General features: G+C 40.1%; 1 protein-coding gene across 1 annotated transcript; it reads left to right on the forward strand.

The window, feature by feature from the left end:
- The first annotated feature begins 3,769 nt into the window (after positions 1–3,769).
- On the forward strand, positions 3,770–8,372 carry LOC744895 (olfactory receptor 2A1/2A42). Its single transcript, XM_003318863.7, has one exon. It carries the CDS (start codon positions 3,774–3,776, stop codon positions 4,704–4,706), a length of 933 nt encoding a protein of 310 aa, XP_003318911.3. The 5' UTR covers positions 3,770–3,773; the 3' UTR covers positions 4,707–8,372.
- Positions 8,373–19,132: the final 10,760 nt, after the last annotated feature.

Below are 19,132 nucleotides of genomic sequence, written 5' to 3' on the forward strand. Positions count from 1 at the left end.
TCTCACTCTATTGCCCAGGCTGAAGTGCAATGGTTCTATCATAGCTCACCACAACCTCAAACTCCTGGGCTCAAGCAACCCTCCTGCCTCAGCCTCCCAAGCGGGTAGAACTACAGGCATGTGCCACCACGCCCAGCTACTTTTTTTTGTTTCTGTTTTACTTTTTGTTTTGAGACAGGGTTTCACTATGTTGCCCAGGCTGGTATTAAACTACTGGCATCAAGCAATCCTCCTGCCTCAGCCTCCCAAAGTGCTGGGATTACAGGCATGAGCCACCGCACCCAGCCTCAAATATTTCTGATTCTTGGAAATAAATCATCTAATACTTTACTTGACCTGAGGATTTAAAAACAGCTTTCATTTTAAGAATGTTGTGTGACTCATTAGAAAGGAGTTTGTCAGCTCATCAGATCTTAAGTTTTACCTTTTGAAGTAGACAGGTTTGATCATGTGTAAAGAAATGATTTCAGTCTTACATATTTACTTAGAAGCCATGGAAACGTTGGTTAATTTATTAGTCATCAAATAATGTGCCAAATTTTTAAATGGCTAACTTGTACATATATATCACTTAAAGCAAGCTTGTCCAAATTGCAGGTGGCCCAGGACAGCTTTGAATGTGGCCCAACACAAATTTGTAAATTTTCTTAAAATATTATGTGATTTTTTTAAAGTTCATTAGCCATCATTAGTGTTAGTGGATTTTATGTGTGGCTCAAGACAATTCTTCTTCTTTCAACATGGTCCAGGGAAGCCAAAAGATTGGACACCCCTGAAAGTATACACAATGCCTGAATGTTACATTTGCAACTGGGTTATATTTAATTTTTTTTTTTAGTCTCTCCTTTCACTTTTGCCAACCCTTTGGTAAATTTAATCCATTGAGTTAAGTAAGATGTTCTTTGTATCATGTAGAATGAAAGAAACTATGGGGGAGAAAAAGAAAATAAAAGTGTCTTTCAAGTATTCAGATTATAGTAGACATTCCAGATTCAGTCAAAGGATGGTTAAAAAAACTATGCATTCATTCATTTATTCATTTGTATTTATTGATTAATTTGTCCACACAGTAAGTACTTACTGTCAGGATTACAAAAGTGAGAGCACCTTTTCCTTGTTCACAAGGAGTGTGTTAACAACCCAGTCCTGTAAAAGAAATCAGGGTTTCAACCCATGTGGCAATTGTCCTTAAAGAATCTGAGTGTCTTCACCAAGCTCTCCTTTCTTCTTGACTCTCCATCTAGCTTTCAAAGAAATTCATACTTGTGCATAGTGGATTTTTTTTCTTTGTATAATCATTTGGGAAGTTACAAAAGGAAATAATGAAGGACTAAATAAAGAAATTAAGTTTTTTATAAGATGTAGACTGGGTACATGGTTCATGCCTACAATCCCAGCACTTTGGGAGGCCGAGGTGGGAGGAGCACTTGAACCCAAAAGTTTGAAACCAGCCTGGGTGACATAATAATACATTGTCTGTACAAAAAATATTTATTTAAAAAAATTAGCTAGGTATGGTGGCATGCACCTGTAATCCCAGCTACTTGGGAGGCTGAGGGGGAGGATCACTTGAACCTGATATGTCAAAACTACAGTGAGCCGTAATCACACCACCGCATTCCAGGGCAGGTTTCACAGGGAAACCGTCTCAAAAAAATAAATAAATAAATAAAGATTTTTATAAGGTGTAAATTCAAATGCATTTCACAACCAAATATTTCATATGCTTTGCGTGTTTTCCAATTAAATGTAGAAGGTTGGCCTAGCAGAGTATTTTTTTAATAGAATCCTGAAAAAAAAATATAACCCTTGGCCATGTGTTATGAAGTTACAATATTCACTAGAATTTATTTGTGTCTTGCTGATAATAATCAACAATTTATTGATAATGCTTATAAGTATACAATCATTTGTTACCACTGGAAAAGGATCCAGTGGGAACGTTCTTTAGGGTTCCAATTAATTAGTTTTTTAACTTTTTCTTTTCTAACTTTTAAGTTCAGGGGTACAAATGCAGGTTTGTTACATAGGTAAACAAACTTCTGTCTTGGGGGTTTTTTGTACAAATTATCTCATCACCCAGATATTAAGCCTAGTACCCATTAGTTATTTTTTGTGATCCTCTTCCTCCTCCCACCCTTTACCCTGTGATAGGCCCCAGTACTGTGTTGTTCCCCTCTATGTGTCCATGTGTTCTCATCATTTAGCTCCTGCTTATATGTGAGAACATTAGGTATTTGGTTTTCTGTTCCTGCATTAGTTTGCCAAGGATAATGGTCTCCAGCTCCATCCATGTCCATCAAAGGACAAGATCTCATTCTTTTTTTATGGCTGCATAGTATTCCATGGTGTATATGTACCACATTTTCTTTATCCAGTCTATCGTTGGTGGACATTTAGGGTGATTCCATGTCTTTGCTCCAATGACAGCTGGACCAGGGTCTTATCAAAAGCAGCATATTTCCTTAATCTGGAGAAGTTCTCCTTAATCCAGAGAAGCTTTTTCTTCAGAGATAAGCAGGTTCAACGGCTCAGCCGCAGGTTATTTTTGCCTAGCAAAGGCACTAACAAAAACATTTGCACTGGCAAAATACTGGATTTCTACATGGTATATTAAGGAAAATGTTATCTAGGACTTAAGGACAAAAACCCAAATATTATTTGGCACATCACCAATTCACAAATACCAATTACCTGACAATTTATTGCTATAATAATCTGCAAAATAATGAAGTCACTAAATTAGCTCTTTGCAAAAAAAGTTTTAATTAGCCACCTGTAAAGTGTTTAGCAATTCTTATGTTGCTGAAGCACAATTAATTTTTTATGAATGGTCATTTCTGGTGTTTTTGAAAGATACTTCATTTAAATTTTTTCTCCATAGTTTCTTTCATTCTACATGTAAAAAGAACATCTTACTTAAACACAAATGGATTAAATTTACCAAAGGGTTGGCAAAAGTGAAAGGAGAGACTAGAAAAGAAATGATACATAACGCAGTGGCAAACATAACATTCAGGCATTGTGAATGTTTTAAATGATACATATGTACAAACTAGCCCAGAAAAATCTAATTTCTACAAATTGTGTGAGTTGTTATTCAAAACCAGTTTTTGGTAAATCAGTAACTGTGCATCAATCAGTAGATTAACTGCCAAATCACCAATTATCGGTTCCTATTTATGACCCATTGTAAAATAAAGATTGCAATTAGAACCCATTTGTAGCACATCCATTAGTTCCTTCTTAGGAACCCAAACAATCACAATGTCATTAAAGTTGTTTTTTGTCTTTCTACTTCTTCTGTTATTATATAAACTGCTCCAGAGTGCAAAGGTTGATTTCAGATGTTGAAAGCAAAATAGTTGATATTTCCACTGAGAAATTGGGATTACATCATTTTTTTTCTAGGACTACTCTAATTCCCATATTTGGAGTTCTTCCATTACTGATTATTTCTACACTTCAGGAATTCTCTCAGTAATTTTTGTATGTGCAGCTTCAAGACAATCCTTATTAGATGGTCATTTTACTTCCACTTTTGGTACGACATTCTTTCTTCCCATGATGTGTCAATGGCTCTATGTATCCTATCATTGGTGACACAATCCCTTCTATAACACTGGATACTTACAATCAGTAATTAACTTAATGTGTAGCTCAATCACTAATGTTAAAACTTTATCTTTTAAAAATGACTAAATTCATAAAATAATGTCTAGGTGTTTTTTGACAATCTGGTCCTAAGTGATCTTTTTCTTTTTCACAGGGAAATGGGGGAAAATCAGACAATGGTCACAGAGTTCCTCCTACTGGGATTTCTCCTGGGCCCAAGGATTCAGATTCTCCTCTTTGGGCTCTTCTCCCTGTTCTATATCTTCACCCTGCTGGGGAACGGGGCCATCCTGGGGCTCATCTCACTGGACTCCATACTCCACACCCCCATGTACTTCTTCCTCTCACACCTGGCTGTCGTCGACATCGCCTACGCCTGCAACACGGTGCCCCAGATGCTGGCGAACCTCCTGCATCCAGCCAAGCCCATCTCCTTTGCTGGCTGCATGACGCAGACCTTTCTCTGTTTGAGTTTTGGACACAGCGAATGTCTCCTGCTGGTTCTGATGTCCTACGATCGTTACGTGGCCATCTGCCACCCTCTCCGATATTCCGTCATCATGACCTGGAGAGTCTGCATCACCCTGGCCATCACTTCCTGGACGTGTGGCTCCCTCCTGGCTCTGGTCCATGTGGTTCTCATCCTAAGACTGCCCTTCTGTGGGCCTCATGAAATCAACCACTTCTTCTGTGAAATCCTGTCTGTCCTCAGGCTGGCCTGTGCTGACACCTGGCTCAACCAGGTGGTCATCTTTGCAGCCTGCGTGTTCTTCCTGGTGGGGCCAGCCAGCCTGGTGCTTGTCTCCTACTCGCACATCCTGGCAGCCATCCTGAGGATCCAGTCTGGGGAGGGCCGCAGAAAGGCCTTCTCCACCTGCTCCTCCCACCTCTGCGTGGTGGGACTCTTCTTTGACAGTGCCATCATCATGTACATGGCCCCCAAGTCCCGCCATCCTGAGGAGCAGCAGAAGGTCTTTTTTCTATTTTACAGTTTTTTCAACCCAACACTGAACCCCCTGATTTACAGCCTGAGGAACGCAGAGGTCAAGGGTGCCCTGAGAAGAGCACTGGGCAAAGAAAGTCATTCCTAACTGGTGTGACATTTGACTCTCCCTCCTAAGTCATCTCCTGGAATCTTGGTACCAAACACCAACTAAGTTCACTACTCTCTTTATATCTGAGACTGAATGAACCAAGAGACTCTGCAAAGCATTCCTTTTTCCTGCCTGGGAAGTATTTAGTTTTTGATGCATTTGTTATACTTAACATTTTTTAATTTAAGCACTTATTGAGTTGAGAATGTCGGGGAAAGATTTATTTTGTACACTGCTATGAGTCCAGAAGTTTAAAACAGACACTCCACCTGTGACTTAGTCAGGTATGCTCAGTAGTAGAGGAATAGCAGTTATTACCAGATAAAGTCATATCTACAAAAAGTTTTTAAAAATACAGCCACAGGCAGAGACTCCAGAACCCATTGATACCTCTGTCCATTTTCATCCTCATTTGGATGTTTCCCCTCAATTGTACTTCCTTTCTTATAAGCAGTAAATGTACCTAAGTGCCTACTTCAGCTTGGAGGGAAATTGATTTTTATAAAATCCTACAAACTGTCTGACAATTTCTGTTGTCAGAAAGAGTGAATCCATAAACATTCAGCTGGCAATCTGAAGCAATTATACAACAAAATCCACTTTCCAACCTGCCCTGAGATTGTGATGGTCACTTGTTTCTACTCTTCTCACCTCCTCCAGGGGACTGTCTATGATTGTCTCTGAATAAGCACATGCTCTTCACTTAGAGGAAGTTAGTACCACCACACAACTTTTCACTGCTGGGGATGAATGGAAAGCCCCACACAGAGACAATTCAATGGAAAAAAGCATTTTAATAATAATGTTAATAGTTAGCATTATTATAAATTACTCTGCACCATCCACTGCACATTGATAGGTACTTTATAGAGATAACCTCAGTTTATCATTATAGCCAATTCATTTCCCATTATTATCCCATTTTATAGATGTGAACTTTAAGCAGATGGAAAATGTTAGACTCATACCCAAACAATCTGGCTCCCAAGCCTTCTTTACTTAACCAGGACAATGTGGGACTTTATTAGCAACATTTCAAATTAAGAATAAGTCTAACCAATCCTAACGTAGGATATGTTAAGTGAATGTGGGTTTCTTCCCCATCTAGAATGTGCCATGATGAGGCCAGGAGAGTCAGAGATTATTTATGGAAGGCTTCTTATCCTGTTTGACGAGTCCTGTGGGCATGGCTGCAAAGGAGGTTAAGAGATTCAGAGGAACACAGAACACAGACAGGGTGGGAGTAGAGGCTGTTCTCAATGAGATTAGAGAGTAAGTTTAGAACTGTACTTGGTTCTGGGTGGTAAGATCCAGAACAAAGACATCTCTAGTTCACATACAACACTCACATGCTCACGTACATGCACGCGCACACACACACACACACACACACATATACACACAGTGCTTAGTGAAGCACTATTCCAAGAACCTTACAAGTAAGAGCTCTTTAAGTCCTCATAAAAACTCTATGAGGTAGAGACTATTTTTAGGCGAGAAAACAGAACTATAGAGAGATTATATAATTTAACCAATGCTCCCAGCTAATAAGTACCTAGTCCAGAATCAAATTTAGGCAATATGACTGCTGAACCTATAATCGTAACCATTATATAAAAATCAAAGAGATCATGAAATGTCCAAAGATGAAGAGGAGGAGAGATGAAAAGCAATTTTCAATCTCTAGCCAAAGATAGGCATTGGGCTCCAGACAGAAAAGTACTTAAAGCTGGGGGAAAAACAAACAAACAAACAAACAAAAAAACAGCTTTTTTTATACTGGTGCATGAAATGAGATGAGGTGGTAGCAAGAAGGAACTGTGACTCCAAGGGTCAGAGATGGAGGAGGAGCCTCTTGACGGGCAGGATGGTGAAACCAAAAACAATGGATAAAAGTTTTAAGTTGATGGTTCATCAATTGAAGAACATTAGAAAGTGTTTTTGTAAATTATCTAGCCGGGCATGGCAACGTGTGCCTATATCCCCAGCTATTCGGGAGGCTGAGGCAAGAGGATCACTTGATCCCGGGATTTTGAGGCTGCAGTGAGCCATGATCGCACCACTGCATTCCAGCCTGGGTGACAGAGTGAGACCTTGTCTCCAACAATAATAAAAATAAAATAATTTATTAAAATTTTTAAAATTACCCAAACTGGATATACAATTTGTAATTCCATTGCTGCCGAACAGTTTTTAAACGGTTGTTTAGTTTCACGGCAGATGCTGCATACTGCATTGCAACTAACACTGGGAAGGGATACATTCAAGTGGCAGGACAAAGGTGAGGAGCTCTAATACCAGGGGTAGATTTCAAGGGATGAATACTCCCCTGGTACCAGAGGAGCAGCAGGAAATCATGGTGTGCAGAAACCATGCTCAGGCGGTTGCCTGTGTGGACCCTAAATTCTTTGTGTGCAGTCCTCTCTTAGGATTGGCCCAGGCATCCAGGAAGCCCACGATGCTGCCTACCCCTTAAATACACAAGGTGCGTACCGGAGGCCCTGGTTCTAGTTCCAGATGTACCATTTGCTAACTGTGTTTTTTGCAGAGAAGTCCCTTAAACTGCTTAAGCTTCAGTCCTTCATCTGAAAATTATGCATATGGAAGCTGTTTAGGACACCAGAGTGCCACTGAAAACCCAAAGCAAGATGCAAATGGACACATTTTTTTTTTGAAGACTTAAAAGTGCTATGTGAACATAAGATAAACTGTTATTATTACCCGGCTGTCAGAAGTTATTTTAATCCTGTCGGGGTTGCTAAACTTTCTGATCTGGAACCAAAATTGCTCTTTAAACAGGAAGAGCATTGGTGCTGGTAGGTCGCCTACACCTTTGCCCTCATGGCTTCCCCATGTCCCCCCTAGAGGCACAGGAGGCCACTCACTCTTGGAGGGCATAGCTGGACCAGGAGCATGAGCTGTGGCCCAGACTCAGGGAACCTCTGTGAGTCAGCTGGCAAAGGCTCCTGGGGAGCCTGTCTCTGAATCTGGTCCTAGCCCGTTCACTTGGAAAAAACAGGACACTTCTCCCATGGTCAAGGAATTCAGATTTTGGTTTTGGTTTCCAACTTTTTGTAATCCTCAACCTGGGATTTACAGTGCATGTCTCAATTATGTTTCATTCATTGCTTCACAAAGGGAAGGACAAGCACTGGTTCATCTCTTTACACCTATACATTCCTAGCACAGAGTGAGTACTCACAAAAAACATATGGAATACATAGAGGACACTTTATCTGTTGACCCCATTTCCAAATTTTCAGTGTTGAGCCATCTTCTGATTTCTAAACTTCTTTAAATCCCTCTAATTTTAGGTTATACTACAGTAGAAATTTAATTGTAGCTGATAATTATTGAGCACTTACTATGTGGTCGGCACTGCATAAAATGCTTTAGAAAAATTCTTACATCAAATATGTGGAGTAGGTACTAATACTATCCTAACATTAAAGGGGGGGAAATAAAGTTTAGTGTAATTAATTAATTTATTCAAGGTCGCCAAATCATTCAGTGGTAGAAACATGAATCAAGACCAGGCAGTCTGACTGTAAATAAATTCTGAGCCACTCTCTTGTAGAGGACCTCCTGATATTCATCTCCTGAATGGTTGGCAACAGGCCTGTTCATAGTAGACACTCAATAAACTTTGACTAAATGAACAAATGAGTGGTTGTGTTCAAATTTCTACTCACATCATATAGGCCTAGGGATGTGTTACCCTTTATTCTTTTTATTTATTTATTTATTTATTTATTTACTTATTTATTTGAGAAGGAGTCTTCTTCTGTTGCCCAGTCTGGAGTGCAGTTGCTGGCTCACTGCAACTTCTGTCTCCCAGGTTTAAGTGATTCCCCTGCCTCAGCCTCCTGAGTAGCTGGGACTACAGGCGTGGGCCACCATGCCTGGCTAATTTTGTATTTTTAGTAGAGAGCGGGTTTCCCCATGTTGGCCAGGCTGGTCTCGAACTCCTGACCTCAGGTGATCCACCCGCCTCGGCCTCCCAAAGTGCTGGGAACACAGGCGCGAGCCACCATGCCTGGCCTATTCTTTTAAGGTTGGATATCTTGTGCATTTGGTTTGTCCAATTCATCCTTTTGGCATATTCTTATGCAGTAGATATTAATAATCAAGAATATCCTATTGCTCTAGGATCACAGAGAAGAAAAGAAACAATTTAGGGTTGAAATTTAGCACTTACTATTAAAAATGCTGGGAATACTTATTTATGTTTTATCGTAGGAGTCCATGGCCATTGCCTTCTCACAGAAGTGTGCCAAATGACTGAAACTGTGATTCCAGAAGGCCAGGATGGTACTGGTGCTACACAGGAAGTCATGTCAGGGTGTTGATCTTGAAAACTCTGGCAAGAGGGTGGAGACAACTGTAGGCAATAACTACTGGGAATGAAAGGGATGGGAATTTGTGTGTTGTAGTCAGTTTCCTTGCCGCCTGAGATTGGCACCTGCAGCATCTTTGGCATGTGGACCAGGGATTGCCAACTGCCGACCTGTAGGACTGGTGTTTACTGTTGGCTGTGAGTGTAGAGTACCATTGTTAAATACAGGTTCTTGAGAATAGACAAAAAGGAAAGACATTTGGAATGCTGTCTCACTGGACTTCACAGCTCTCATGTTTTCACAGCCAGCAGAGAAGTGTCTTACATCCCTTGCTTTCTTCATAAATTTTAAATAGCATTGGCTCATTTTTATCTGTGTTTTTCCAAGCTGTGTTTCTCTGTTTTTAATTTTTGAAATCATGTTGTGCCAAAAGAAGAAGTGAATCCTTGAACACGGTATGATTTGGTCAACAGAATACTGGCTCAGCATGAGAATGTCTGGGCTCTCACGACAATTCCCTCACTTACACACTGTGTGACCTTAGAAAAGTTGCTTAACTCCTCTGGACTTCCATTTCCACACATATAAAATAAAGTATTGAACTAGAAAAACTTTAAGGTCGCCTCTTGTTTTCTAATTCCCTGTCTTTATTAGTTTCTTCACATTTCATATTAATTCGGATTTTCACTTTTGTCAAAGGAGTATAAAATAAATTCCATACAGAGAAAATGAAATGGACTTCTGAGGCTAACTGAATCTCTCTGACCTTAAATACAGTAGAACCCCAAAAATACGTACTGGCCAGGCATGATGGCTCATGCCTGTAATCCTAGCACTTTGGGAGGCTGAGGCAGGAGGATCACTTGAGGCCAGGAGTTTGAGACCTGCCTGGCGAATATGATGAACCTTTTCTCTACTAAAAATGCAAAAACCAGCCAGGCATGGTGGCATGCGCCTGTAATTCCAGCTACTTGGGAGGCTGGGGCACAAGAATTGCTTGATCCTGGAAGGCAGAGGTTGCAGTGAGCCGGGATCATGCCACTGCACTCCAGCCTGGGTGACAGAGGGAGACTCTGTTTCAAAAAAGGAAAAAAAATAGTACATACTGAAGTAATTAATTAGTTGACTATTTTAGTGCTCTGGGAAATAGAAATTTCATAAGACTGGCTAAAAGTTAACACGAAATGCCCACCTTAAGGAAAGAATATTACTAGGAATAACTTTTATTGGGAATGGTTCTAGGAACTAGACTAAAACATAAATATCTAGTTTTGTACCCATATTACCCACATTGTAGATATACTTTTAAGAGCTAGTATTTGCTGAAAGCTTATGAAATGTCAGGCATTGTGCTAAGGTACATGCATCATTATCATGTCTCAACTTCATAACAATTCTAGTACTATTATTATTATTATTATTATTATTATTATTATTATTACAAAAGAAGAGATAGAGGTTCAGAGATAGTAAGAAACTTTTCTATGGTCACACAGCAAGTATCTGACATAACCTGGACTCTAATCCAGGTGAGCCTGACTCCATAACCACTGGGTCATATGGCCTCCCTCTATCCTGGACTTACAGAATCTTTTTCTGTGAACAGTTAAGTAAGGATCAAGAAAATCAGCCTTGAGATCTATTGTACAACTTGGTGATGATAGCTAATAACAATAGATTGTATTGTGAAAAATGTTGACAGAGTAGATTTTAAGTGTTCTCACCATAAAAATGACAAGGGTGTTAGATAATTCATATGGTAATTTGCCCAATTTAGTCATTCCACAATGTACATACATTTCAAAATACCATTTTCTACATGGTAAATCTATACAATTTTGTCAATTAAAAAATAAAACATTTATTTTACTTAATTTTATTTATTTATTTATTTTTGAGATGGAGTTTTGCTCTTGTCGCCCAGGCTGGAGTGCAATGGCACAATCTCGGCTCACTGCAACCTCCACCTCCCGATTCAAGGGCTTCTCCTGCCTCAGGCTCCTGAGTAGCTGGAATTACAGGCGGCCACCACCATGTCTGCCTAATTTTTTGCATTTTTAATAGAGACAGGGTTTCACCATGTTGTCCAGGCTGGTGTTGAATGCCTGACCTCAGGTGATCCACCCGCCTCAGCCTCCCAAAGTGCTGGGATTATAGGCATGAGCCACTGCAGCCGGCAGAAAAAAATAAAACATTTAAAAAGTCCACCATCTTTACCACACACAAAGAAAAGAAAATCAGCTTTAAGAAAATGATTAAAATATAGCTAACATAGTCCCCAATATATATAACAAGCAAAATAGTAATACACAAACCAGTTTTTTATTGGAAAAAAACACATAGATACAAGTAGAGACAGATAAACTATTTACAGTAGAACAAGTGACAGACAATAATAAATGTAATGAAAGATGTATAGTTCCTCTGGTAAGTAATAAATTTTAAAGCACAAGATACCATTTTTCACCCATTAGATGGACAAAAATTAAAAGATGGATACTTTCTAGCATCGCTAAGCATGTAGGCAAGTGGATACTTCCCCACAGTCTTAATAGATTTCGGGGAAATTTGGTCATGTCTCTTCAAAAACTAAATTGTTAGTTTTGTTTTGATTTTTCAGAGACAGGGTTTCACTCTGTTGCCCAGGCTGGAGTACAGTGACGCAATCACAGCTCACTGCAGCCTCGGACTCCTGAGCTGAAAACAGCCTCTGACCTCAGCCTCCCGAGTAGCTGGAACTACAGGTGCAAGCCACCATGCCTGGCTAATTTTGTTGTTGTTGTTTGGTAGAGATGGGGTCTATATTGCTTAGGCTGGTATTGAATTCCTGGGCTCAAGTGATCCTCCCTCCTCAGTCTCCCAAAGTGCTGGGATTACAGGCATGAGCCACTGTGCCCGGCCTCAAAAAATAAAATGTGCATACCTTTTGATGCAGCAATTTCAATTCTAAGAACATATCCTACAGAAATATTCCCATATGCATAAATATATACATGTAAATATATTTTAAGCAGAAGCAATACTTGCAAATTGATAAATAACCTAATATCAATAGTGAGGTTATTAAATAAAACATTGCAAATATATACAATGAAATATTATGCAACTCTTAATATAAATAAGTTTTACTAGTATATTAACATCTAATTAGATATTAATGTACAGTTAACATATAAACTAATATTACCATAAGCAAAATTTTCACAAAATGTGAAGTGAGGAAACAAAGTATATTGATACTGTGCTTTCTCATTCACTTAAAAACCCATAGATATGTGTATGTGTGAGAATATATAGAGAGACATATACTAAAGCATGGGAAAATGTTTAAAATAATACACATTAAAGACTTAAAGAAGAGACCTCTCAAAATGTAGACTGAACCACGGGAAAGAATATTGCATTATTTGAAAATTTTACAGTAAACCAATGTTCATTCCTTGTTCAGAGGAGGTTTTCCTGACCAGCAGACATCACGTCATCAATTGGTGATTCAGGGACCCAGGGTCCTTACACCTCATGGATCTGCCCTCATTTCCACATGGTTCCCATGATTGTCATGTGTGTTGGAGGAAGACAAAGCATGAAAGTTTCAGTGACCTGGCCCAAAAGGGGACTCTTCATTTCTGCTCACATCCCATTGGCTAAAATTTGGTCACCATGGCGATAAAAAATGCAAGTGATTCTGAGAAATGTGGTCCGTGTACCCAGGCATAAGAGGAACAATTATGATAAACATCTAGCAGCCTGTGCCACAGGGAATCAGAGGTTCTGAGTTTCTAGCTCTCTGCCTCTTCAGGACAATAGTAAAACTCAAAAGAAGTGGAGGGACCAAGAGACTTGAGACTCCTCCACAGATCTCCATCATCAGCACCTCCATAGAATTTTTTTTCAATTTTATCTGAATATTTCAATTTTATCTGAATTCAATTTTATCTGAATTTTTTTCAATTTTATCAGACAGTAGATTTTTTTTCAATTTTATCTGAAATACAATCCAAATAGAGCTTCAAGACAAATCCCCTAGCCCCCATTTCAGTACAAAAATTCTGAAACTGCTACTGTCCTGATTACTTTCTGAGGGACCCAGACAAAGTCAACCCTGAACCATCAAGTCTCAAGATGTTGGGAAATCCTATAAACCTGGATTCAGGTGCGCCATGATCAGCCTTATCCTTATTTTCCTTCCCTGTCTGTAAAATGGTGATAAGACACCACCCCATTTATTTCAAGGAAATGTGAGCTTCACAAAAGGTAATATACACAGCACTTTGTAAGCTGAAAGAAGTACTAAAAGTTATTCTTAATCATGAAGCATTGAGATCCATCTATTCTCTTCTCTCACCTTTGTTTTCTCCTTCCTTACTTTCTCTATGTATTATTTACCTGATCCCTTATAAAAGAGGTAAAGGATATACACCTACTATGTACCCACAAATATTTAAAATGTTTTAAAAAATTTAATGTGGTATCTTAAACTAAAACCCACTACAATTTAGTCCCAGGGAAGGCAGTTCTAGGAAAGAGCCAAACGAGGACATATGAACAAAAGGTAATACTGGGCAATAGGACTGGATTTGAGGTAACCAAATCAGACAGGTGTATGATCCTTTCTTCTCAAAAAGTGGGTTGTGATAGGAGATCAGCCATTCCATGCTTTAAGTGGGTAGAGAGAATAAACAGGCTGAATTTCCAGCTATCCCAAATGTGTTTCCCATGGTGTTTGCATTGAACTGGAAGAGAAGAAAGGAAGTGATGACTAAGGTGGATGAAAGGCCAGGTGCAGTGGCTCATGCCTGCAATCCCAGCACTTCGGGAGGCCAAGGCGGGTGGATCACTTGAGGGCAGGACTTCGAGACCAGCCTTGCCAACATGGTGAAACCCCATCTCTACTAAAAATACAAAAATTAGCCGGGCGTCATGGCGCATGCCTGTAAAACCAGCTACTCGGGAGGCTGAGGCAGAATTATCACTTGAACCCGGGAGGCAGAGGTTGCAGTGAGCCGAGATTGCACCATTGCACTCCAGCCTGGGTGGCAGAGGGAGATTCCATCTCAAAAATAAATAAATAAATAAAATCAGGTAAATGAAGGGTTAAAATACTAAGTAATGAACTCTTCTGGCATGCAGAAGACATCTAGCACTCCATGCCTGCGTGGCTCAACCCTTCCCCATCAGATACGGCAGAACAAAATGTTAGCGTGTGGGCAATGAAAGTCAGTTAGCAGGCTGTAGCAATGCCACTGATGGAATACTATGACCTCAGAAGCTATCTGCCCTTTTTTGAAGCCAACAACTATCCAGTAGGATTTTAGAGGCACTCAAAGCCTTACAATTATCTCTCCCTCCTGCCTTCACATATTCAGAATGTCTTCAGCAAGACAATCTTGTTTCACAATCACAGACAAACTTCCCACGCCGATGTATATGTTCATATAGATAGGTTGTGACTAGCAGGTAATAAGTGTCCTGTTTTGATAAGACTTCGAGTCCTAGATACCTGAAGAGGGTGTGCAGGAAGGGAGGCTAGGGCTCCCCCAACAATTTCATCTATTTTAAACCTTATCACTTCTGAAACCTGTAATCCTACCAGATTTTTAGCTGTCATTTAAGTCTCTGAAACCTGCCAGGAGCTTTTCTTAATGCAAAAAACAAACAAAACAAATGTCCACTAAGTTCCACCAATACAGGACTGATTAAGTAAAGACCAGTATCTTCATACAATGGAATACCATAAAATTATCAACCAACAGTAAACAATATGGATGGTCTCTGGATCTTACATTGAAAAATCTCCAAGACCCATTCAGAAAAGCAAGAAAAAAGGAAGGGAGTGGATAAACTCTATCTAGATGTGCTTACATATGCATAAAGTCATTCTAGAGGAATACAGAAGAAACTAAGAAGAGAGAGGTTGAAAACAGGGAAGATGGTGACACGCAGCGGCATATCTAGGCCTGAAGCTTATACAATTTGGGGCAGCTTCTTTAAGAAACAGAATGTGAATGTATGAATACAAAATTAGTTCAGAGCTTTGGAAGGGACTCTTGGAAGGGGTTCTAAGCTTAAGCTTTGCTAGCTTCATGGTAAATCCACTACTGGGGACAAGTAGGAAAGGGAGAATATAAAAAAAATACTTTTGAAAGCTGATTGAAATCTGAGTCATTTATATCTATTCATAAAATTTAATTTTAAAAAAATCAATGTATTTGCCAAAATAGCTCTGGAGAAAGATAACTGACTAGGTGACCAGGCCTCATGAAAAATTTGAGTTCCTATAACCAAATTCATAAAAGGAACACTGCAAAAATGACAACAGTAACCACTGAAATATAATATTTCACCTATTACATTAGCAAAGTCAAAAAGTTTTAAAGGCTGGGTGTGGTGGCTCATGCCTGTAATATCAGCACTTTGGGAGGCTGAGGTGGGAGGATCACTTGAGCCCAGGAGTTCAAGACTACCTTGGGCAACATAGGGAGACTCTGTCTACAAAAAGTAAAAAATTAGCCATGCATAGTGGTGCATTCCTGTGGGAGGCTGAGGTGGGAGGATTACTTGAGCCTGGGAAGTCGAAGCTGCAGTGAGCTGTAATCACGCCATTGCACTCCAGCCTGGGCAACAGAGTGAGACCCTGCCTCAGAAAAAAAAAAAAAAGTTTTAAAAACATACAGTTAGTGAGGCATGGAGTGTCATACATTGCTGTAATTTGGTATAAATGACCTCCATGGAGAAAAGTTTGCCAAAGTCTCCCACAATTACAAATGCACCATTTGACACAGCAATTCTACTTCCAGGAATATAGCCCACAGGTAGACTAGCATGTGTGCTACGCAACAGATGTAAAGGTTATTCACTGCAGCATTGTTTGTACTGCCAAACTACTGGGAAAAACCTCAGCAGGAGACTACACCCATTCAATAAAATCTTGTACAGCTGAAAAATAAATAAGGAAACTATGTGCTAATATAGAACAATCTTCAACCTATATTTTTAAATGAAAAATGCAAGTTTTGAAATATTTTGTGGACTATCATTGATGTAATATATTTCCTGTAAGTGCAAAATATTTTTGGAAGCATTTCACAAACAACTTGTAATATTGGTGCCTTGAGAGAAGATAATTGGATAGCTGGGAAACATGTGGAGGCAGACATTTACTTCTGTGCTTTTAGCTTTTTTGAAGGATGTCAATGTGTAATTTTTTCAAAATATGTTTTGAAGATAAACACAGATCTTTAAAATTTGCAAAATTCACACCAGCCTTAAATTCTAATCAAGCCTGAGACTGTTCAGAGGGGAGCCTGGTGAAGCCCCAAAGCTTTACATCAATTCCACGTTTGATGCAGATCAAACTAGGGATAAGAAAGGTTGAGAACATTGGGCATTTTTTCCCCTCCACTGGAGGGTATACTACTTACATTAAAAAGACTCATTATTTATTAAATGATTCAATGATTTCGTGATTCTAAATAAAACCTTTTCCAGGGACTTTTTTTTTTTTGAGATGGGGTCTCACTCCATCACCCAGGCTGGAGTGTAGTGGTGCGATTACAGTTCATTACAACCTCGAACTCCTGGGCTCAAGTGATCCTCCTGCCTCAGCCTCTGTTCCAGTTCTTCTGTGGGCTCCCAATCCAATGCTTTAGATTCTCAATAATGAAGGGACCTCCTTTTCCCAAGCCCTTTATCAATGAACTCTATTAAGAAGAGAGGTGTCTGATTCACCAGAGGAGACAGAAAAGAACATTGGTACCCAGTGAGTGTTCCTTTATTTAGAAGGCAAGATCCCTTGGGACATGGTTAAAATCCAAACCTGAGGACACACATTCTAAAACAAATGAGATGGGAAGAATATTGGATCCTAAGTACGGTAATTATTCTAAAAAGAAGAAAGTCGCCAGTGCCAGCCTGGGCAGCATAGAGAGACCCCATCTCTACAAAAAATTAGCTGGGTATAGTGGCACACTATGCTACTCGGGAGACTGATGCAGGAGAATTGCTTGAGCCTGGGACTTCGAGACTGTATTGAGCTATGATCACACCACTGCACTCCAGCCTGGGGGACAGAGTAAGACCCTACCTCGAAAGCAAAACAGAAAGAAAGCTGCAGCTGGTGGAGAATGCTAACTCCACCCTCATACAATTAGAATATATGAGAAGTCTTTTGCTACTAATAGATTGTGCATTCCAAGAGTGATTTAGAGCTATGAAGTCATATCAAGATTTACTTTTTTTTTTAAGATGACTAAAATTTTCAGAGCAAGCTTGTGATCCAATGCATTTATTTCCACAAGATGGTGCTATAGCTTCTGCTAAGTACAAAACTCACATTTCCTTTAGGAACTAGAAATACAAAATATGTTTCTAATTGAGAACCAAATGTGCATACGCTCTGGTGAGTCTGTCAAAGAAACACATTGTGCAAAAACGTCCCGGTGGAGGTGGAGGTTGATTTAGGCCTAAAGGGTGAAGATTGTTCCAGGTAATAATACTTTCCGCCACCTCCACACATACCTGAGTTGATGTCTCAAGGCGTCATGCAGCCTTCAGCCTCCTCTTTGTCCAAAATACTGCTCTTCCTACTATCAGGAGTGGGTGTGTGTGTGTTTGTGTGTGTGTGTGTGTGTGTGTGTGTGTGTCAGACATGGGATTGAGGAGTGGCCCAGAGCTCCCACCACCATGGAATTGCAGCTCCCATGGCCACCCACACTTCCACCCAGGGGCAGCTCAAGGCTCGCCCCTTCAATAGAGCCTTTCCTTGCCACTCTGTCCCACATGAATCACACCTGCCTAGGGGTACAAATAATAATGCAACAGAATGTTTTAGAATACCATTTTTCCATTTCCATCTAAGTGTGCCAAGTTTTGGCGGGGGGGTGTGTGGCGGGCAGAGCCCATTTTATAGCCCACAGCAATGAGGATCCTACCTTGAAATTATGCACAGTGATGATATCACAAATGCTGGCAATCTCAAGCAAGTATTCAGCCACCTTGGTTGGCAGCCTGGGTGACTGGGAGGATGCTGGCCCCGGTTGGCCACTACTTGGACCTAGAAATATGTTAAGTCATCACCTCTTTGGAGTTGTTTGATCATCTCTACCAGGACAGGATTAAACTGTTCTGATTTTTTTTAATATCTTGTTTTAATGACTTTAACATCTTCAGTATCCCTCTCCTGACAGAGTCATAGAGGTGGGAATATTTGCATCACAAGGAAAATAGAAGGATGTTTCTGCTGAAGTGAATGGCACCTCCCTTCCTATTCATCTTTATTCTTTAAAAAAATTTTTTCTGTCCAGGCGTGATGGCTCATACCTGTAATCCCAGCACTTTGGGAGGCCAAGGTGGGTGGAACATTTGAGATCAGGAGTTTGCGATCAGCCTGGCCAACATGGTGAAACCCCCCTCTACTAAAAACACAAAAATTAGCCGGGAGTGGTGGTGGGCATCTATAGTCCCAGCTACTCGGGAGGCTGCGACAGGAGAATCGCTTGAACCTGGGAGGTGGAGGTTGCAGTGAGCTGAGATCACACCACTGCACTCCAGCCTGGGTGACACAGCGAGACTCTGTCTCAAAAAGAAAAAAAAAAAATTTTAAATAGAGATAGGGTCCCACTATGTTTCCCAAGCTGGTCTTGAACTCCCGGGCTCAAGCAGTCCTTCCACCTCCACCTCCCAAAGTGCTGAGATTACAGGCGTGAGCCACTACACTGGTCTCATCTTTATTCTTGTCTCCATTTTTCTCTATTTTATTCTGTGCCTCTGTGCCTTGGCAGTCAAAAATGTGACATAGCTGTACAGTCAGCCCTCCTTATCCACAGGCTCCACATCGTAGCTTCAACCAACAATGGATCAACAAATTCAGGAAAAAAAATGGATGGTTGTGTCTGTACTGAAAATGTACAGACTTTTTTTCTTGTTATCGTTCCCTAAACAACACAGTATAACGACTATTTTCATAGGATTTACATTGTACTAGGTATTAATCTAGAGATGTCTTAAAGTGTACAGGAGGATGTGCATAGGTTATAGGCAAAGACTAAGCCATTTTATGTCAGAGACTTGAGCATCTGGGGATTTTGG

This window comes from Pan troglodytes, chromosome 6, assembly GCF_028858775.2.
Source record: "Pan troglodytes isolate AG18354 chromosome 6, NHGRI_mPanTro3-v2.0_pri, whole genome shotgun sequence".
In the NCBI taxonomy this organism is placed as follows: Eukaryota; Metazoa; Chordata; class Mammalia; order Primates; family Hominidae; genus Pan; species Pan troglodytes.